The sequence below is a fragment of the Rhododendron vialii genome, chromosome 4a (assembly GCF_030253575.1).
Source record: "Rhododendron vialii isolate Sample 1 chromosome 4a, ASM3025357v1".
Classification (NCBI taxonomy): domain Eukaryota; kingdom Viridiplantae; phylum Streptophyta; class Magnoliopsida; order Ericales; family Ericaceae; genus Rhododendron; species Rhododendron vialii.
This window is the reverse complement of record NC_080560.1, coordinates 3,999,190-4,021,054: the sequence shown is the minus strand read 5'-3', so window position 1 is coordinate 4,021,054 and position 21,865 is coordinate 3,999,190. Positions and strand designations below refer to the sequence as shown.

The 21,865-nt window shown below is 39.0% G+C and overlaps 5 protein-coding genes across 7 annotated transcripts; 4 read left to right on the top strand and 1 right to left on the bottom strand.

Annotated features, from left to right (window-relative positions):
* Positions 1 to 2,811: 2,811 nt before the first annotated feature.
* LOC131323397 (phosphoenolpyruvate carboxylase 2-like) lies at positions 2,812 to 10,020 on the top strand. Of its 3 annotated transcripts, none has more exons than XM_058355167.1 (11): positions 2,812 to 3,123; positions 4,314 to 4,507; positions 4,984 to 5,375; positions 5,553 to 5,637; positions 6,098 to 6,320; positions 6,694 to 6,797; positions 6,913 to 7,000; positions 7,080 to 7,234; positions 7,492 to 8,490; positions 8,643 to 9,029; positions 9,483 to 10,020. In XM_058355167.1, exons 2-11 carry the CDS (start codon positions 4,340 to 4,342, stop codon positions 9,777 to 9,779), a joined length of 2,898 nt encoding a protein of 965 aa, XP_058211150.1. In that variant the 5' UTR covers positions 2,812 to 3,123; positions 4,314 to 4,339; the 3' UTR covers positions 9,780 to 10,020. The 3 variants fall into 3 exon arrangements, with proteins under 3 accessions (XP_058211150.1, XP_058211149.1, XP_058211148.1); XM_058355166.1 differs by having other exon boundaries at positions 2,964 to 3,123; positions 4,291 to 4,507; XM_058355165.1 differs by lacking the exon at positions 2,812 to 3,123 and adding an exon at positions 3,475 to 3,798.
* Positions 10,021 to 11,472: 1,452 nt separating this feature from the next.
* Positions 11,473 to 12,667, top strand: LOC131323399 (major pollen allergen Ole e 1-like). Its single transcript, XM_058355170.1, has 3 exons — positions 11,473 to 11,716; positions 12,185 to 12,315; positions 12,420 to 12,667. Exons 1-3 carry the CDS (start codon positions 11,497 to 11,499, stop codon positions 12,663 to 12,665), a joined length of 597 nt encoding a protein of 198 aa, XP_058211153.1. The 5' UTR covers positions 11,473 to 11,496; the 3' UTR covers positions 12,666 to 12,667.
* Positions 12,668 to 14,646: 1,979 nt separating this feature from the next.
* LOC131323400 (major pollen allergen Ole e 1-like) lies at positions 14,647 to 15,729 on the top strand. The gene is made up of 2 exons (XM_058355171.1): positions 14,647 to 14,880; positions 15,206 to 15,729. The coding sequence occupies exons 1-2, from the start codon at positions 14,691 to 14,693 to the stop codon at positions 15,541 to 15,543; spliced, it is 528 nt and encodes a 175-aa protein (XP_058211154.1). The 5' UTR covers positions 14,647 to 14,690; the 3' UTR covers positions 15,544 to 15,729.
* Positions 15,730 to 18,337: 2,608 nt separating this feature from the next.
* On the top strand, positions 18,338 to 19,638 carry LOC131323398 (anther-specific protein LAT52-like). The gene is made up of 3 exons (XM_058355169.1): positions 18,338 to 18,568; positions 18,917 to 19,047; positions 19,169 to 19,638. Exons 1-3 carry the CDS (start codon positions 18,364 to 18,366, stop codon positions 19,436 to 19,438), a joined length of 606 nt encoding a protein of 201 aa, XP_058211152.1. The 5' UTR covers positions 18,338 to 18,363; the 3' UTR covers positions 19,439 to 19,638.
* Positions 19,639 to 20,286: 648 nt separating this feature from the next.
* Positions 20,287 to 20,760, bottom strand: LOC131323561 (protein AGENET DOMAIN (AGD)-CONTAINING P1). Its single transcript, XM_058355414.1, has one exon. The coding sequence runs from the start codon at positions 20,758 to 20,760 to the stop codon at positions 20,287 to 20,289; it is 474 nt and encodes a 157-aa protein (XP_058211397.1).
* Positions 20,761 to 21,865: the final 1,105 nt, after the last annotated feature.

Genomic DNA, 21,865 nt, shown 5'->3' with positions numbered 1-21,865 from the left:
ATGTTGCTTTTTTTATTCTAAATATGTATGTATCAGTTTTCAATTTTGATTTTTTGTAGCTATCGTGATTCCGAAGTCTGAGCCATTAATGTCATTCCACTGAGTACCACACATCAGAAGATAGTTTCCCTTTATAGTATAAGTTGCTAGCTGGGGTGTTTGGAATTTTTGAGTTCTAAATGACCCTAACACAAATCTGAAAATGAGAATTTTGGCGAGCTATTACTTTTGTTATTTGTCTTTCAAAAATACTCACTTTGTGTTTTTTAAAATTCATGTTTGACAGAGTGAAAAATAGGGGGGAGTGAATTTATTCTTTATGCCCTTTTTTGTGGTCCGACACTGCGAGAATACGCGACACGACGGAAAAACGTGGAGATATATCTGGACACGCCACATGAGGTATCCAAGTGAATTTAACACTTTTTAAAAAGCTTTACGAGGATAACATATGTAACTTAAAAGTATTCCAATTGGGAGTTTAATTGTTGTCGACTTTATTCCCCTTTCGTTTGAATGGTATTGTTTGATCAGATCACTACAGGACCAGCACATTCCTTTCCCTATGTAATAATGTGATCAAATTATTACAGGACCAGCACATCCCTTTCCCTTGCTCTCTCCCCTATCACCAACCGTATGACCGAAACGTGTTGCGCCGTGTCTTCAGGCACGGGCATGCACTAGTATATATATATTATATAAAAGAGCAGTGACAAAATGTGTTTCAATCCTGATAAATTGATAGTTTAAAATTATCAAAAAGTCTACGCCCATCGCTCAACTTTTACCGCTCCCTCCACCACTCTCAATCTCACCGTTCAAAAATATTTTAAACGATGAGATATTGAGCGATACCACTATTAAAATACCCCGACCGGCTGCTGCAAATTAAAACTGTATTAATGAAGAAGACAAATATATGTTACCTAAATTTCAACGCAAAAACATTGAACGAGTTAGCAATATGCAGATCCTATTGATCGCCTCACTAAGATGCCACATAACTTCACTTGTCGCGACAACTATTGTGTCATTTGAAGCCAGAGAATCGTCCTTGTCGGAGTGGTGTAATAGTTGTTGAGATTGTGCAAGTCTATATGTTCTTATAATTTATTTATTTTAATAAAATCTCAACCATGGACCAATTGTATCATTGCCGTCGGTAGACTTTCACTCCATGGCCTGTTTGCCGCAAGGCGAAGAGGACGGATATGGAAGATGACGGCTAAGGTATATCCGAGTCCACTCATATCCGGTGATTGTTTGTGTTTTAAGCGAAGTGATATGTAATCATAGGTCCGCCCATATCAATATTTCCAAACCAAATCTTTTTTAAGAACATATATATATATATATATATATATATATATATATATATATATATATATATATAGATTTATTGTTAACCGTGTCTCGAAAAACTAAATAGCTAATTTCAACATCGGTCTTACTATTGTCAGCCCACTGGGTTGACGATAAACACATTAGAAGACAAGAAAAATACATATTTCTGTGTACTTTATACACCATTTAATACACATTCACACACTTACTACTATCAGCCCATTAACTGATTTTAGAATTTTCCTTTCAACATTTCCAAAGTTACCTAGGGCAAAATAGGAATACATCACATTTATCTATTATTCCCCACTTCTATAAATGTGAACCCCGTGTTATATAACAATAAATCTTCCATCATATCTTATCCACCATTCTTCTTTATTCATTCAAAATTTTATCCATTGGACAAAGAAATAGTGCCCTATTTTGTATGTGTGAGATTGCCGTCACCATGAATGCAGCTAAAGTGCTTTATTGCCTGTTGGTATCAAATGACTCAAAAGGGTACAAAAGCCAGCTTGACATAAATTGGACTCTCAAAAATGACATATTCATTTTGTAGTATTTTTGCACTCACCAAATTATTAATCGCACTGTAAAAGAAGAATGCAAAAATTAAGTTCATATTCCTTTTAGAGTGCAATTAACAATTTGAAGGGTGCGGATATCATTTCCCATTTAAAAATGTAAATTTATGACGTTTACACATTATTAAGAGATCGTCCTGCTTTTATTAATTGGCTTACAATCAAACTCTTATGATTTTTTTTAAAATTTTTTGGTAGATAAGTGTAATATGAAACAAAAATGCTACTTGCACAACCGTTGTGTTGGTTTTATGCGTAATTCTGACCGTCCAGATGTATTTGGACGGTCTAGATTTTATAAAAACTCTTCCTGATCATTTATTATAGCAATGGACGGCTAAAGATTGGTTGTGTGTTGTGTTTTAAACAACCGTTAAAGATTTTTTTATATAACCGAATGTCTAGGGCAGTTTGCTTGTATCACGACATTTCAAAACTCCGAAGTTAACGACCAGATAAAAAGATTCTTATGTGGTTAAAATTATTATTCTGTAATATTTTTTTTGATTGTCTTTCTCCTACAATATTGGTCAATTTAATGACAATCCTCGTAATATATCGTATTCATTTAGGCTCTGTTTGAAACTTAAAGAAAAAAAAGAAAAGGAAAATAAAATAAAATGGAAGAAAAATGAGAGAAAAATATAAAGAAAAATTTACTATTCATAAAACTTAAAATTGTTATTTTCTTCTTTCTTTTTTTCCTCACCAAACAAGGGTAAATTTTTTTTAATTTTCCTTTTTTTCCCTCAAGTTCCAAACAGATAATTATCTTCCCCAACTTTCTTTCCATAAATTACGGCCCGACTTTCTTTCCATAAATTACGGAGTACTTTTCCAACCTTACGTTTACGAAACAATTAACAGTATCTGGAAGATTCTCCTTCCCAGGAAAAAAGATTACTATAAAATCCGAATCTTTGAAAAGTATATGCTCCTGATTCTCAACAAGCTTCCTCTCTTACTTTTGTACGGCAAAACATTGGAAGAAGCTTTAGAGAGAGAGAGAGATCAGTGATCACTCACTACACAGTACACACTGCACAGCCTTTATATAGCTGCGCCCTGCTTCTATCTCTGCGATCTCACCCCTCGGCCCCCCTCTCTCTCGCTCTCTAAAAATCGCCCCCCTCTTTCCAATCGTCCGATCTCATCTCTTTTTCTTCAAACCTCAATTACCCAGATTCAGGTATGTCTTCAATTGCAACTCTACTCAATTTCCCTATCTGGGTTTCGCATAAAGACGTGATTTTGCATGCAGATATTTGTTATGTTCCGCTTTTCATCTGCAATTTCGATCCTTTTTTGGAGCTACATTATCTTTACTTTCTTTCTAGTTCTTTTTAGCTTTCTGATCCTCTAGCATGCAGACCCTATGTTGGTGGGTCGTGAGACTCGTGATCCTTATCTGTGGTTGTGGTTGTGGTTGATTCTTGATTTAAAAGTCCGGGATTTTTAGTTCACTTTTTCTAGGGTTTTGCCCACGGGAAATTACCTTTTCACCCAATTTCTTCCTTTTCTTCATCGATAAAACTATGGGTACACCATCTGTTGTACACCAAATGCACACCGCATTGTGAGAGACCGAGATAGGGATCTCACACAAATGATTAGAGCAGCTCAATTTGTTTAAAATGCATTTTTAAGGATTTTTTTTAAAAATCAGCTCAGTTGGATATTAGTTGGATATTAGTAGAGGCATCGATTCTTCACTCAATTTCTTAAACAAATTGAGCGGCTTCGATCATTTGTGTGGGATCCCGAAGTGTTTCCCACAACATGCGGCGTGCAACTGATGTACCCCAACTGGCGTACCCATAGAAGGACTCTTTCTTCATCCTCAATCTCAATTACCCAGATTCAGGTATTCATCACTTACATTTCTCTTCAATTTTATCCATCTGGGTATCGAAAATAACATCAGCATCCACACAAGGCGTGTTTGCTCTGCTTCTCCTATGCAAATTTGACTCTTTTGTACTAAACTACATTATCTCCACTTGCTTTATAGTTCTTTGTAGCTGTTTTATCCTCTATTTCCAAGGACCTATCTTTCTGGGTCTTTGATTGTAATTTGTGATGGATATGGTTATGGTTGTGTTAGTTCTGTGATTGTTCATTCACTTTACTAGGGTTTTGAAAAGAAGCATCGATTTACATGCACCATATCCATGATCTGCTTTTCATCTGCCAATTGATTATTTTGAGCTACATCATCTGTATTTCCTTTACAGTGCATTTTTCCTGTGTAATCCGCAAATATGCGGGCCTTTTTTTGTGGGTTGATTTCATAAGTTTTGGTTGTGATTGATTTACTTTCGTGATTGTTATTTTACTTGTAAGGTTTTCCTAACAGAAATATATTGTTTGACTGAATAGTCTTGCGGAGACTGAGAGCTGGGGTTATGACGACTCGGAATTTGGAGAAATTGGCGTCGATCGATGCCCAGTTGAGGCTTCTGGTTCCTGGAAAAGTGTCTGAGGATGACAAGCTTGTGGAGTATGATGCTCTGCTATTGGATCGGTTTCTTGATATTCTGCAGGACTTACATGGGGAGGATCTTAAAGAGATGGTACGAATTTGATTTGGAGTGTAATTGTTACTGATTCAATATGACTCTATGAGTACAGACATGTATGTCAATTCCAAATTTCCAATGATTTCAAGCCGGGACCTTATTTTCTCTCTCATGGGTACTCTCACTCTGAGTGCTGTATAAGAGGCTAAGAGCATTTTTGTGACAACCTGGGAAGAGAGTTGCATCATATTGCTGTTTTTGAAAACTGATTATCTATAATTTAGTTATGCATAGAACTGATGGTGTGTTAGTAGGGTGAAATCAGTTCAGTTGAGGTGGTTAGTAAGGGTGAAATACCTGCGAACTGAAGTTCTTGTTTTGGCCTAAAATGGCTACAAATCTGATCAAGCTAATCATGCAGCTGATTGATTAATTCGTCAGTCCCCGATGGGTTCTGTTGTGTTCAGTTTTTGTCAACTGCCAGTTTGCTTATTATAAAAGGAAGTTGATTCTTATGTTTCTATGTTTAGGTCCAAGAGTGTTATGAACTTTCTGCTGAGTATGAAGGAAAGCAGGATCCCAAGAAGCTAGAAGATCTTGGGAATGTTCTGATGAGTTTGGATCCTGGGGACTCAATTGTCATTGCTAAGTCATTCTCTCACATGCTTAACTTGGCCAATTTGGCGGAGGAGGTCCAGATCGCTTTCCGTCGACGGATCAAGCTGAAAAAAGGTGATTTTGCCGATGAGAATTCTGCAACAACTGAGTCGGATATTGAAGAAACTCTCAAGAGACTTGTGGTGCAACTGAAAAAGTCCCCTGAAGAAGTTTTTGATGCTCTGAAAAATCAAACTGTGGATCTGGTTTTTACCGCCCACCCAACCCAATCTGTTCGCAGATCTTTACTTCAGAAGCACGGAAGGTTTGTCTGTAGTTTTATGTTATGTTAGTATAGGAAGGTTACTAAAGTTTTTTTGTCATGTTGTGACCTCAATTTTACAAACTCTTTTGTTATCTTTTTTTTTTGGTCAAACGGAATAGAACTCTTTTGTTATCTGCTCAACCTCGTCCTCGTTTTTTGTATTTCCATTTGCATCAGGATTCGGAATTGTTTAACTCAATTATATGCAAAAGACATCACTCCTGATGATAAGCAAGAACTTGATGAGGCTTTGCAGAGGGAGGTAAGTTTACGGGTCCAAGAGTGTTATGAGGCTTTGCAGAGTGTTATGAAATTCTATGTTTAGGTCCAGGAGTGTTAAATGGCTATTTCTACACCTGTCAAACCATGTGAAGATGTTCTTCCTCGTAAATTTCTTTATTTTGCACTATGCTGTCACCAATTTGGCGTGGATTTCTTCAGTAATCTCATTTCGCTTGACAAATGACCCTTTTTTTCTCGTGTAACTCTTGGTTTGTAAGATTTGCACTGGTTGGATCTTGACTATGCTGGCATTTGCTATACTCGTTTCTTAACATTTCTTTTTGCTTTTCTGGTATTGGTTTTTCATTTGAAATATTCCATCATCACTTAGGAATATGAGAAGTTGTTAAATGTGTTCTATTGATCAAGTAATAAGGTGGTGTCTACAAGTTTAACTAGTTGCTTCCTTGCTGGTATTGTTTGTTTTCTTTTTTATGCAGATTCAAGCTGCCTTCCGAACAGACGAGATCCGGAGGACTCCCCCTACCCCACAAGATGAAATGAGAGCAGGAATGAGCTACTTCCATGAGACAATCTGGAAGGGCGTTCCTAAATTTCTACGGCGTGTGGACACAGCTCTTAAGAACATTGGAATAAATGAACGTATTCCTTACAATGCCCCCCTTATTCAATTCTCTTCTTGGATGGGTGGCGATCGAGATGGTATAACCCATTTCCATTGAAAACTCTATGTTGTTTATATCTACAACCAAGAATATGCAAGATCAATTCAGGAACAGAGGCAATAAGCAAAGACTTTAAAACTTAAAATTTTAATTTTCCTAACAATTGGCAAATTAAAGAGTATTTCTATTGCCATTTCCCTAGATAGGAATACTTGTTAAGTCTTTTGTTGTGCGGATTTAGTGGTTTAGACAGTTGTCTTGGCTTATTGTATAAGAGTCAGGTTGGTGTATTTGGCTTTTCATGGGCTTTTGACCTCTCTCTCTCTCTCTCTCTCTCTCTCTCTCTCTCTCTCTCTCTCTCTCTCTCTCTCTCTCTCTCGTTGCTTAATTGTGTTTGCCATCCAATGCAGGAAACCCTAGGGTTACTCCTGAGGTCACGCGGGATGTCTGCTTATTGGCTAGGATGATGGCTTCTAACTTGTACTATTCCCAGATTGAGGATCTCATGTTTGAGGTTTCATTTGCTACACTTTGTTTTCGAATATTTGGCGATTGTATTCTCCTAGGAGGTCCAACTTTTGGCCTTGCAATCATTTGGTGCTATTCTAACTCCTTTTTTTCCTTTCCAGTTGTCGATGTGGCGTTGCAGTGATGAGCTTCGTTGTCGAGCTACTGAGCTTCACAACTCCTCAAAGAGAGATGCAAAACACTATATAGGTGATCAGTTGTCAACCTTGTGTGGTCCTGTGTGTGTATTGTTAACGGTGCTTTATTGTTGACCTCTGTCCTGATGCAGAGTTTTGGAAGCAAGTACCTGCAAATGAACCCTATCGTGTTATTCTTGGTGATGTGAGGGATAAGCTGTATCAGACTCGTGAACGTTCTCGCCATCTATTAGCCAATGGGATCTCTGACATTCCTGCTGAGGCAACTTTTACCAATGTTGAGCAGGTATTTCGGTTACTTCTGCCATTCATTCTTCTTAACAAAAGACATTCTTGTGATGCACTTTATCGAGTTGGCAAGTGGATCCCCTTTTGCCCGGCTGTTATGTTTTGTTTTCGTCTATGTGGATTGAGCGTTCCTTTGGTTAGCATTGTCTAGTGCAATGGAAGTTTATTCTTCTCTCTCTCTCTCTCTCTCTCTCTCTCTCTCTCTCTCTCTCTCTCTCATGCGTTAAGGCTAATTAGGTGTTCTGTTTCTTTCAGTTCTTGGAACCTCTCGAATTGTGCTACAGATCTCTCTGTGTTTGTGGCGACCGCGCAATTGCTGATGGAAGCCTTCTAGATTTCTTAAGGCAAGTATCCACCTTTGGTCTCTCACTCGTGAGGCTCGATATCAGACAAGAGTCGGACAGACACACCGATGTGATGGACGCCATCACCAAGCATTTGGAAATTGGTTCCTACCGTGAATGGTCCGAAGAACGCCGACAGGAATGGCTTTTATCCGAACTCATTGGAAAACGTCCTCTCTTTGGGCCCGATCTTCCGAAAACTGAAGAAATTGCCGATGTTTTGGACACATTCCATGTCTTGGCAGAACTCCCAGCAGACTGCTTTGGAGCATACATCATATCAATGGCCACATCACCATCTGATGTGCTCGCAGTGGAGCTTTTGCAACGCGAGTGCCATTTGAAGCAGCCGTTGAGAGTTGTTCCATTGTTTGAGAAGCTCGATGATCTGGACGCCGCTCCGGCTGCTGTCGCACGCCTTTTCTCGATCGATTGGTACAGAAACCGAATTGACGGAAAGCAAGAGGTGATGATTGGGTACTCAGATTCGGGTAAAGATGCTGGACGACTATCGGCAGCGTGGCAATTGTACAAGGCTCAAGAGGAGCTTATAAAAGTTGCGAAGCAATTTGGCGTGAAGTTGACCATGTTCCACGGCCGAGGTGGGACCGTGGGAAGAGGAGGCGGCCCCACCCATCTTGCTATCTTGTCTCAGCCTCCGGATACGGTTCACGGGTCGCTACGTGTTACGGTTCAAGGCGAAGTCATTGAGCAGTCGTTTGGGGAGGAGCACTTGTGTTTTAGGACGCTCCAGCGTTTCACTGCTGCTACACTTGAGCATGGGATGCACCCCCCGGTATCACCGAAACCAGAATGGCGTGCGCTGATGGACGAAATCGCTGTTGTTGCTACGGCTGAGTACCGTTCAATAGTTTTTCAAGAGCCTCGATTTGTTGAGTATTTCCGCCTTGTAAGTATTCCATAATGCCTTGTTCTTAGTCTCCAGTTATGCTAGTTTTAGTCACAGTTTTCAAATAGAGACTTAACAAATTGCTTGGCGTATCGAATGCGATATGGATAGTGAATCGAACAACTGATAAAAGAGAGTATTATTCGCTGCAGGCTACACCAGAGACGGAGTATGGTCGGATGAATATTGGTAGCCGCCCATCGAAAAGAAAGCCAAGTGGAGGAATTGAATCCCTTCGTGCAATTCCTTGGATCTTTGCCTGGACCCAAACTAGATTTCATCTCCCAGTATGGCTTGGCTTTGGAGCAGCATTCAAATATGCCATTCAGAAGGACATTAAGAATCTCCAGATGCTGCGGGAAATGTACAAAGAATGGCCTTTCTTTAGAGTTACAATTGATTTAATTGAGATGGTGTTCGCCAAGGGAGACCCTGGTATTGCCGCTTTGTATGACAAAATCCTCGTTTCAGAAGATTTGTGGTCATTTGGAGAGCGTCTGAGGGCCAACTATGAAGAAACAAAGGGCCTTCTGCTCCGGGTAAATTTCGTGTTTGGCTGCGTTTCTATTTTTTGGTCTTTGTTTCAGTCTTGTGTTTTCCGTTAGTTTTTAAAAAATCGGAAAACCATTTGACGACTGTTTCCTCTTTCAAAAATATAGCAGTAGTCTCCAAAATCGCCACAATATTAGGAAAACGGATTTTTCACTTGTTTTCAAATAACATCTCATCCCTCACCCAACCCCTCCGGCCGCCCACACCTGCTGCGGGCAACTCCTCAGGCATACTCAACTGTTTTTGAAACTTATATGAGTACCATAACATTTGTATATTATTTTGTACAAAAAATAACATACACACAATCAAAAGAGCTATCTTGTTTTCTTATAAGCCGAAAACTGAAGCTTCTAATAGAGATACTTTGGTACTGCTTTCGCTTGGTGTTGGTATGATTGTAGGATTATATTTACGTTATCTTTCTTTATTTTTGGTAGATTGCCGGACATAAGGATCTCCTAGAAGATAACCCCTACTTGAAGCAGCGGCTTCGCCTTCGCGACTCCTACATCACCACTCTGAACGTGTTGCAAGGGTACACTCTAAAGCGGATTCGTGACTCCAACTACCATGTGACGTTGCGCCCCCATATCTCGAAGGACTATGTCGATTCAAGCAATTCTGCTGCTGAACTTGTGAAGTTGAATCCAACAAGCGAGTATGCTCCCGGTTTGGAGGATACCCTTATCTTGACCATGAAGGGTATTGCTGCTGGGATGCAAAACACCGGTTAATATGTTTTTCGTTTCCTTCTGTCTATATATGTTCTACCCGGCAACATTCGTTAGTCCTGTGTCGGAAAACTAAGATATCTGTTACAGGCGGTAAAATCCGAGTTATTCGGAGAGACTATGTTTTATTAAGGTTGAGTTATTATGTAATTGCACAAGGCATGTTGATCACACTGCTATTGTCAAATATGACTCTTTAAGCTTATAACTAAATGAAATAAGCTGCATATCAGTGGTGCCATGAGGTCTTGATCCTATATTTTTTCTGTAAATCCCATTAACAGCATAAAGATAGCACATTTCATTTCATGTGGCCCCTTCCATTTTGATTTAGGGTGTGGGCTGTATTCCAAGAGGACTAAATTTGAGTACTTTTGCATGATACAGTAGAATCTCTAGTCTCTCTTTCCTTTTCATTTTACTATTTCCTTCTCCAATTCAAAGCCAAAATGCAGCCCATGAAAATCACAAAAGTGAAAATTGGAAAGAAGTTGCAATCAATGGGCAATTGTTTGCTCTGCTTATATGTGGACGTTTATATTCGTAAAAAATAGAAGACAGCAAAGAAAACTATACAATCAAACAAGATAGGTTTACAAGTACCAGAAAATTAGTACTTGGTTATCATAGTTGTAATCTTTTCGTTTTAATACGAGATGATATTTTTCGTCAAAAAAAAGTTCACCGCAACTGCCACTGTAACCAAATCCAACGACTCAACTAATACAAGGCATAAGCACATTATAAGGTAGAAACAAACAAAAAAAGAAAAATTCCCTTTAAGGAAAGAATACCCACGCGCAGGTAGAAAGATTCGAATTCTTGACCTACTAGAGAAATGCAAGAGTTTCGATAAACTGCGCTAGCCCCAGTTGGTTATTGCGTCACTTAATCTACAAGAAGGCAATTCCCTCCGCATAATGGAGACCCACCCAACCCAACCACGTATCCATTAATTCAAGTTAATTTACAAAAGCATCAGCCTTTTTCTTTCGTATTTGTCTAATTACATCTTTAAAATGAGAAAAGATTCAAAAGGATTGTGCAAAGGCCACGTGATTCAAAGTTAATTCTACCATGTTACTCTTTAATTTTCAGCATTATATAACTCGAACAAATAAAACGAAAATAGGTCCCAAACCTCAGCATTATTAGTTGTGGTCAGCGAGGTTTGAATTTTTGTCAAATACATTAGAGTCCAAGGGGCTTACCACTCCAGCTATCCTAAATCCTTGTTTTTTAAATTTTATTTTATAATATCCTAAACGTTGCGGCCATACACACTGATTGGATTTGTTACCCCAATGACTGTACGTCATCCAACTGTCAGAAATAGAAAAAAGAACCCAAAAGAAAAAAAAAATGTTGAAGTCTCTGCATGTCCTCTTGTTCCCCAAAATAGGGAGAAAATTTCAGTTCCGGGTGGGTACCACGTAATGTTCGTTCGGCGCATCTAAGTCGTTCAAAAGTGTATTTGGACTGCTCGAATGTACCGAGCGGGTACCACGTGGGATATACCCACCCGACACCGAAAAATTTATCCCAAAACAGAAATCGTTGAACAAGAGTCTCTCTCCTTCCTACATGTGACAAATAGTAGAAGATTTACCGCAAAAAATTCTAATGGCTGACCACATTTTTCTCCAGAATTCTCTCACCCCGTGCCCTCTTTTTAAAGGGCACATCCCTTATTGGTATAGCACGCACCAAGCCAACAAAAATGGCAAAGGCGGTAGCCCTCATCGTTTTTGCCCTCGGCGTCTTGGCCATATCCGGCAATGCCCAATGGTATACGTCCGACATAACGCTCAAATCACCAAACAAGTTCGACGTGAATTATACAAATGCCCAAGGCTATGTCAATAAGTTTTCGGTCGAAGGCAACGTCCTTTGCGCCACATGCAAACTGAATTCCGAGACCGATACCGGCAACCTGGGACGTATGTTATAATTGTTTATCGCATAGATGCATGTTATACATGTTGTAGACATTTGCGTGTACCACCCATTACATACCACCAGATGCGTACGACAAATCAAAATCGGTAGTAATATGTAGATCGATCACAACAAATCTTGATTTCATTTGAAAAACGTATCAACCTGGCATAAATTTTCTTGAAAATGATCGAAAGCACAACTCCAGCCCACCACATCTTTTTTTTTTTGATCCGCAGCCCACAACATCTTGGTCGTTCATTTTTGTATGAAAACACTACAAGATCAAAATTACCCAAGGAAAAAAACCTTTTCACTCCATGCATGGTTTTCAATAAGTTTCTCTATCTATCTCTCTACACACGTTACTACTTGTTACATCAGATTTTTTCCTTGAAACTCAAAACCAATCAAAGTAGGTTCCCGAATTCATGAACAACACCTCACATGGTCCCTATTGTTGTTTGCAGATGGTGAGTTAGAAATCAGATGCAGAAGCCGTAAGAACGGGACGGTAACGCTTATCCAGCCTACCTTAGCAGACAACGGCGGGTGCTGGAAAACATACGTGGAGGATGGCCACCAGGATGACTTATGCATGGTGAGGGTGAAATTCTTTATTTTTTATTTTTAACTTTTCCTTCTCTCTTTTCCTAATATTTTACCACTACAATTATCGACGTACTAATTTCTTGACATAAAAAGGTGAGGGTCGTCGCCAGTCCTGACCCTCGATGCAATGCGAAAGTGGCCGGATTCAGGAGCGTAAGGATCACCCTCGCTGATTTTAAACAAAACGGCTTGAACACCCTCTACGTCAAGAAGCCACTGGGGTTCGTTAAAAACGAAGCCCTTCCCAACTGCCGTAAGGTGCGGAGCAAGAGGGGTAATCTAGTCCCGGCGATTACACTGGCTTGGGCTAATCCAAAACCAGCGACGAAACTGGCTTGAGTGGACAAAGAAGATGAAGAAGAAGAACAACGAGGAGGGTTAATTAATACTATAGTAGTAGTAACTTAATTACTACTATATATATAGGCATTTAATTTGCCGATTTGATTTTCATAAAATGACTTCTTCTTCTTATATATATTTGCCTACAGCTCTTATATATATATATTGAGAAATTTCAAAATATTAATGAGAATGACAAGTTCAATATCAGCTGTTTTTGAGACTTTCGCCTAACTTTATGTGTGCAGTGTGTCATTTGTATGTCTTCTTGTCACTTTCGTGTAACTTTATTTGTGCAATGTACATCGATCGACATGTTTATCGGCTGATAATAATGTCATGCCTCAATAACCATGAGAGATGAAACATTGATCGCACGGTTATCGGTTGATTCCTGTTATGTATCGGTCCATTTCCATTTCAAACGGCCCATGCTCGAACGTTAGCATACTTCAAATTTATATATGTCAGCAAAAATGATTTTTAAGAAATTCACGACCACTACAACCAATTCCTGTTACATATCCTTCGATACTCCCGATACCATTAAACAGCGAACGTCACCGTTACTGTCTCGATACTGTAATTTAAAATCTTGATCTTTATACTTCCTCTTCCTCCCCGAAAGTCGCAGAGAGATCGATATAATGAGAATTGAAAGAGCCAAGCTTGTGTTTTATATATACATTGAGTCCTCATTCCTCTAACAAGTTTGGCTCTTTCAATTCCCATGAATTTGCCAATATTTCTGAATTCATAAACAAACAAATCAAGATTTAAGCTTAAACAGCCACTCCAGTATTCCGCATACAACAATCACTATCCTCATCTGATAGCTGGAACACAACTACTCCCAGGGAGAATGTCATTTAGTGAATGTACCTTATTAATTATTAATGGTGAAAATTTATTTTTCTAGTTAACGACAATAAAATCGTACACAGTGAGGCATGCATTACAAACAACAAACATATATACCACATATATTTTCACAAAAATTTAGGGTGAGCCCCACATGAGATGCGGTAAAACCCTGCGGTAAGGGTAGCAGGGCTGTTTTGATTTAGGGGCGTGGGCGGTATTCCATGAGGACTAAATATGAGTACTTTTGCCTGATACACTAGTAGAATCTCTAATTCTTTCCTTTTCTACTTTTTACTATTTCCTTCTCAAATTCAGAGCCAAAATACAGCCCATGGAAATCACAAAAGTGAAAATTGAAAGAAGTTGCAATCAATGGACAGTCAGGATATGCCCAAACAATTGGTGTGTGAATACAAGATTCGAACAAAACCATAAATAACACTCTTTTTTTATAATAGCCATTGCTTCACTTAATTTTTTTTTTCAATCAATAGAAGAAATAATTTATATCATATGAAGTGCAAAGTATAAATTCGGGACATTATATTAATTTTGTGAGTCCACAAAACAATTAAATCCAATAACTCAACCAATACAACAAATAAACCCATTATAGGATAGAAACAAAAAAGAAAAAAAAAATTCCCTCTAAAGGAAGAATACCCACGCGCAGGTTGAGAAATTCAAACTTCTGACCTACTTGAGAGATGCAAGAGTTTTGGCAAACTGCGTTAGCCGCCTAGCCCCAATTGGTTATTGCTTAACTTAATCTACAAGAAGGCAATTCTCTCCACGTAATGGAGACCTACCCAACCCAACCATAATCTGCGAGGTTTGAATCTCTGTCAAACGCATTGTAGTCCATAGGGTCTACCACTCCAATTATCCTAAACCTTGTTTTTTTTTTGGTAATATCTAAACCTTGTTTTTGTTTTTGTTTTTTGGTAATATCCAAAACCTTGTTGCAATAGGCACCGACCACAAAACAGAAATCTTTGAACAAAAGTCTCTCTCTCCTTCCTACATATGACAAATAGAAGATTTATCGCAAAAAATTCTAATGGCTGACCATATTTTTCTCCAGAACTCTCTCACCCCGTGCCCTCTATATAAAGGGAACATCCCTTGTCGGTATAGCACACACCAAGCCTAACAAAAATGGCGAAGGCGGTAGCCCTCATCGCTTTTGCCCTCGGCCTCTTGGCCATAGCCGGCAATGTCCAAGGCTACACATTCATAAAAGCAGAAGACGTGGATACTACAAATAAGCCTATGATCCAAAGCATTGACGAAGTCGTTTGCGCCACATGCAAACTGAATTCCAAGACCGATTTTGAGGTGTTGAAAAGTAAGCATAACTGTTTATCGCACAGATGCATGTTATATTTGTTGAAGATATTTGTGTGTACCATCCATTGCATACCATCAGATGTGTATGAAAAAATCGGTAGTAATATGTCGACGATCGATCACAACAAGTTTTGATTTCATTTGAAAAACATATCAACATGGCATAAAATTTTCATGAAAATAACCGAAAGCGCAACTGCAGCCCACAACATCTTGGTCATTCATTTTTGTATGATGAAAACACTAAATGATCGAAATTACCTGAGAACAAATGTTCCCTAATTCATGAACATTAACCCTATGGTCCCTATTGTTGTTTGCAGAGGCTGAGTTAGAAATCAAATGCAGAAGCCGTAAGAATGGGACGGTAAATTATATCCAGACCATGTTCACAGATGACGGCGGGTTCTACAGAACATGGGTGGAGGATGGTCACAAGGATGACTTATGCATGGTGAGCGTCGTCGCCAGTCCTAACCCTCGATGCAATGTGAAAGTGCCCGGATTTAGAAGTGCAAGGATCTCCCTGGTTAATTTTAAAGACAACACGACCGTCTACGTCAAGAAGCAAGTGGGGTTCATGAAGAATGAAGCCCTCCCCAACTGCCGTAAGGTGCGGAGCAAGAGGGGTAATCTAGTCCCGGCGATCACATGGGCTTGAGTGGAGAAAGAAAGATGAAGAAGGAGGACAATGAGGAGGGTTACTATAGCAGTAACTTACTACTATATAGGCATTCAATTTGCCGAGTTGATTTCCATACAATGACTTCTTCTTCTTATATATTTGCCAACAGATATTATACATACTGAGAATTTCAAAATATTAATGAGAATGACAAGTTCAATATCAGCTGTTTTTTAGACTTTCGATCGCCTAACTTTGTGTGTGCTGTGTGTCATTTATATGTCTTCCTGTCACTTTCGCGTAACTTTATGTGTGCAATGTACATCGACATGGTTATCTTGGCTGATAATAATGTCATGCACTCATGCCTCAATAACCATAAGATGAAACATCGATTACAAGACGACTAAATATGAGTGCTTTTGCATGATACAGTAGCATCTCTAATCTTCAGTCAGCTTTAGGCACCGACGCTCTTATAGTGGAAAAATGCGGACTTTTGATCTCAACCGTTGAATTGTGTTTTGAATGGTCTAGATTTGCAGACAATCTATTCGTGCGAATAGATTGTCAGCGAATCCGAACAATTCAAAGCACAATCCAATGACTGAGATCGACGTCCGCAAATAACTAAAATAAGGGCGCCCTTACCTGAAGCTGACTGCTCTAATCTTTCTTTCCTTTTCTTTTTACTATTTCCTTCTCAAATTCAAAGCCAAAATACAGCCCATGGAAATCACAAAAGTGAAAAGTGAAAGAAGTTGCAATGAATGACAATGTTCTAAAAGTCGCTAAGCGCTAGTTGGGTGGTCGGTCACTTTCGAGCGATTAATAAGATTAATCGGCAATTAATCAGTGCATAATTGGCGATTAATCGTTAGTCGAACCTAATCGGATAGGCCTTGCTAGCAATTAATTTTCGATTAATCGCCGATTAATTCCTTATTTTAGAACACTGATCAATGGACAGTCAGGATATACCCAAACAACTAGTATGTGAATACAAGATTCAAATAAAACCATAAATAACACTCTTTTTCCCTAGCAGCCATTGTTTCACTTAACTTTTTTTTTTCAATCGATAGAAGAAGTCATTTGCATCATATATATATACACAAATCTTTTTTTTCACTTAACTTTTTTTTTTTCAAACAAGATCCATAGTGCATATTTTTAGATTTTAATAAATCCATAATTTTTGAGTTTGAAATTGTCTTCTTAAAAAATAAGAGTTTTTTTTGCGTTCTGGAACGCACCCTGAGAAATTTTAAGAGCCCTGCTACTGGTACAGAAATCTGTGCACAGATTGTGCACAGATTTTGTGGTGGGATCCACCACAGGTTCCACACAAATGATCCAAGCCGTTCATTAAATATAAAATATTTTTTCAAGAGTCTCCGTAGAAAATTAGCTCAATCTAATACCTATAAGTACTCGAACCAATCATCATTTAGATTTCCAAGTAATGAAAAGTTAGATAATTAGATCAAACACCTATAGGTATTGGATTTAGCTGATTTTTTACAGGAGCCCTTGAAAAAATATTTTACATTTAATGAACGGCTCGGATCATTTATGTGAGACCCGTGGTGGGCCCCAAAAAAAATCTGTGTACAATCTATGCACAGATTTATGTACCCGTAGCATTTTTGAAATTTTAAGCTGGGCTGATTTTGGTTGCCGACCATGGGATAACGTAGACTACGTAGTGCTGGCTTGCGCGAGGGGAATAGAACCGGAAAACAACTTACGGATGTTTTCAGCAAAAGTTATTTTACCTCCATTTCTGGAAAATCTTTTACAAGTAAAACATTTTACTCTTAGTTTGTCTAACCAAACACAGGAAAATGAGAAAAATATTTTACGTCGAAACAAATAGAGCCTAAATCTTGGTGTTTTTTTTTTGGCAAATTTTATAGTCATCGCTCTAGTTTTACAGTTGTCTCAACTTTGTCCCTCTAGTTTAATTGTTTCAATTTTGTCCCTATAGTTTGTTTTACGTTCCAAATTGGTAACATCGTTAACACCGTTAATGAAACTAACGGAAAAAATATGATTAAAAAATTAAGTATTCCAATTTTCAATCCGATTGAACCAGTGCGAAGATCTTATTTTTTTGATCATTTTATCCTAGATGGTCGTAATGAATTTTTGGCTCTAAGGCCTTTCAACGAGCACCCGAAGACTCGTTATTTAGTTTCAGGGCTCTCTTAGGGTGCTCATTGAAAGGCCTTAGAGCCAAAAATCCATTATGATCATTTAAGATAAAATGATCAGAAAAATAAGATCTTCGCACTGGTTCAATCGGATTGAAAATTGGAGCACTTAATTTTTTAATCATATTTTTTCTGTTCGTTTCATTAACGGTGTTAACGATTTTACCAATTTGGAACGTAAAACAAACTACAAGGACGAAATTGAAACAATTGAAGCTAGAGGGACGAAATTGAGACAACTGTAAAACTAGAGGGATGACTACGAAAATTTGCCCCTTTTTTTTTTGGTAATATCCTAAACCTTGTTGCAATATGCACTGATTGGATTTTTTTGGTAATATCCTAAACCTTGGTTTTTTTTTTTTTTGGTAATATCCTAAACTTTGTACGTCATCCAATTGTCAAAAATAGAAAGGAAAAAAAGAACAAAAAAATGTTGAATATTCTCTGTTCTCTTGTTCCCCAAAACAGAAATCGTTGAACAAGAGTTTCTCTCTCCTTCCTACATATGGCAAATAGAAGATTTATCGCAAAAAGTTCTCATGGCTGGCCACATTTTTCTCTAGAACTCTCTCACCCCCTGCCCTCTATTTATAGGGAACATCCCTTATCGGTATAGCGCACACCAAGCCTAACAAAAATGGCAAAGGCGGTAGCCCTCATCGCTTTTGCCCTCGGCGTCTTGGCCATAGCCGGCAATGTCCAAGCTGGCTTCGATAATTCCGGGAAGTTCGTAAAAGAAAATAAGTTTTACGTCGATTCTACAAATAAGTTTTCGGTCGAAGGCAAAGTCCTTTGCGCCACATGCAATGTGAATTCCGGGACCGATTTCCAGCCGTTGGGAAGTATGTATAGTTGTTTATCGTATAGATAGATGTTGTGTTGAAGGCATTTGTGTGCCCTATCCATTACATACCATCAGGCATCAGAAGTGTACGAACAAAATTGGTAGTAATATGTTGATCGATCGATCACAGCAAGTCGATCTTGATTTCATTTGAAAAACACATCAACATGGCATAAATCTTTCTGGAAAATGATCGAAAGCTCTCCAGCCCCACAACATCTTGGTCATTCATTTTTGTACGAACACTCGCATGATCAAAATTACCTTATTAGAACAAAGGTTCCCTAGCTATTTCATGAACTTAAACCCTATCTATGGTGATCATCCCTATTGTTGTTTTTTGCAGAGGTTGAGGTAGAAATCAAATGCAGAAGTCGTAAGAACGGGACGGTAACGCTTATCCAGCCTGCCTTAGCGGACGACGGCGGCTACTACAAAACGTACGTCGAGGATGGTCACCACGATGACCTATGCATGGTGAGTCAGGGTGAAAGCCGTATATAGAGGGTGAAAAAATTCTTGTTAATTTTTTTCTTCTTCTTCTTCTTTCCTTCTCTCTTTCGGTACTAATTTCTTCGCCGATCAACAAAAAACACAGGTGAGGGCCGTCGCCAGTCCTGACCCTCGATGCAACGTGAAAGCGCCCGGATTCAGAAGTGCAAGAATCACCCTCGGTAATTATAGTTACAAATATTTATACGACAAGGATTCTACCAAATCCAAGGACAGCACCCTCTACGTCGAGAAGCTAATGGTTTTCTTGAACAATGAAGCCCTTCCCAACTGCCGCAGAGTGCGGGGCAAGAGGGGTAATCTAATCCCAAAAGGGGTGCTCGATTACGCTGGCTTGAGTGGAAAAATAAAATGAAGAAGAAGAACAATGAGGAGAGGGTTACTATAGTAGTAACTCAATTAATTACTACTATATGGGCATTTAATTTGCCGAGTTGATTTTCATACAATGGCTTCTTCTTTCTTATATATATTTGCCAACCACTGTCATCATATATATATTGAGATGTTCAAAACGTTAATGAGAATGACAAGTTCAATATCAGTTGTTTTCGAGACCTTCGCGTAACTTTCTGCGTGCATTGTGACATTTATATGCCTTTTTATTAATTCGAATATAAGAAGATTGAAATGGAACTTCTATAGATCAGTCGACTTTTACGGTTGAGTTTTGGTCCACAAATACAAAGTACTAAAAGTTGTTTTTGGTACTTTGTACCAAGACATTGACGTGAGATGAAACATCAGATGGTTATCGGCGGCTGATTCCCGTTATGTATTGATCTGTTTCCATTTCAAACGGCCCATTCTCCACTATTAGCGTACTTCAAATTTATTTCGGCAAAAATGATTTTAAAAAATCCACGACCAATACAACCAATTCCTGTAATTACATATCCTTTGATACTCCGGCCAAAACCATTATACGGCGACCGTTACCGCTACGTGTCTCGATACCGTAATTTAAAATCTTGATCTTTATACTTCCTCTTCCTCTCCCTAAAGTCACAGACAGATCGAGATATGATATCAGAATTGAAAGAGCCAAGCTTGTATTTTACACAGGGTTCTCATCCCTCTAACAAGTCCGGCTCTTTCCCATTAATTCGCCAATATTTCTGAATTCATAAACAAACAAACCAAAGATTTAAAGGTTAAACATACCCAGGCGGAGATAGATATCCGGACACAGATTTCGGGAGCCTACAACGGGGTCCGCACATTGCGGGATCCATTCCTGCAGAATGCCTGTGTCCGGTGTGTCCGGGCCTTCTGCTGAGAAGGGACCCACTGCCCATTCTCGTACTCCTGATGAACCCTCAGAGCAGAAACAGGGTAAACGTACTCATCCCCGGAGCACTCGAAGTGCACTACGTACCTGGACCCGTCTTTCCTCCCGGTGACCCGACCCACCCACCACCCGTCAAGATCGTACGCGTCCACCTTGTCCAGCACGTTGAAACTGGAAGCCCCAATCTGCGGAGGCTCCGGCCTCAGATCAGAAGCTCGAACCACCTCCTTCAATGGCGACTTCTGGTCGTTTGCCAGAAGGGTCGCGTACTCGACCCTGAATCTTGCTTTGCCCGCTCTCGAAATCACCTTGGCCGCGTAGTAGGAACCCAGGAACCCGTCTTCGTTGCTGCAGATTTCAACGTCGCTGCCCAAGGAGATATCCATGAGTGGGTTTGGGGGGGTTTTCTTGATTGATTCTTGGTCTGTGTTTTTTCTTGATTGGTTTGTGAATTTGTGGTTTCGGATTTTGATAGGGGAGCGGAGAAGATTCAGTGGGGTTTGGGAAAGTGGGAAGAGAGTAGAAACCTGGTTTTGTTCGGTTTCGGTAATAAAGTTATACTAGTTGTTGAACGTTTGGACTTTCCTAAAGAGAATTTTAGGTGAAAGAGATCGATAGTGAGAGAATGCACGTCATGCGGGTTGAAGAGGGAAAGTATACTTTAGTTTCAAGTCCAAGAAGTGCTGTAAGCACTTGTGGTTGTCAAATCCAGTAAATCTTCCATACCTTTCTTTGTACCGGGTAATAAAATCCCACTTTTTCACTCACATCTATTATTATAATCTAAATCGTTCATATTTTAAGACCCGCAGTATAATATTGTCATGCAAAAATTAGCTTGATCAGAATACGATAAATATATCAAAATTTAAATTTTGTTTTATAAGATGGACGATCTGATTCTGTCAATAATAATAAAGATAAATTGCCCATTGTACAAAAAAAAATTTGAATTTTTGATACTCATGTTGATATCCAATCAAGTTTATTTTTTTTGTAGATACACTACTATATAGAATCTATAAAATGAACAGTTCCGATCAACAATAAACACATGGTAGGACCAAAAAAAATGATAGTGAAAAAGTGAAATTTTCCACCGCCAATAAAAGAATTTACGTCGGTGTATACTCTCTCCCCTCGCATAATATGTGGGACTTATATGTGGGTCTCGCATGAATCCCACGTGTTATGTGAAATGAGGGAATATACACCGAAAGTACGATCAAAGTTTATGATAAAGTCAACGAAGTTTCTATGGTGTTCTACCTTTGGGTAGTCTCGATCCACAATGGAAGGCTCCGCACCTGAGCCTCGTTCGAAAGTGTAAGTGAAGAGAATAGAACAGATGAAGTCTGTCCCTTAGCCTAGCCTATATCCACAGCTGTCGCAACTCCGTACCGACACCTTAACTACTACTTCCTCCGTCTCACTTTGTTCCGCTTGTTTCTTTTTTGAAACATTCTAAAAAATTGTCTATATCTCACAATT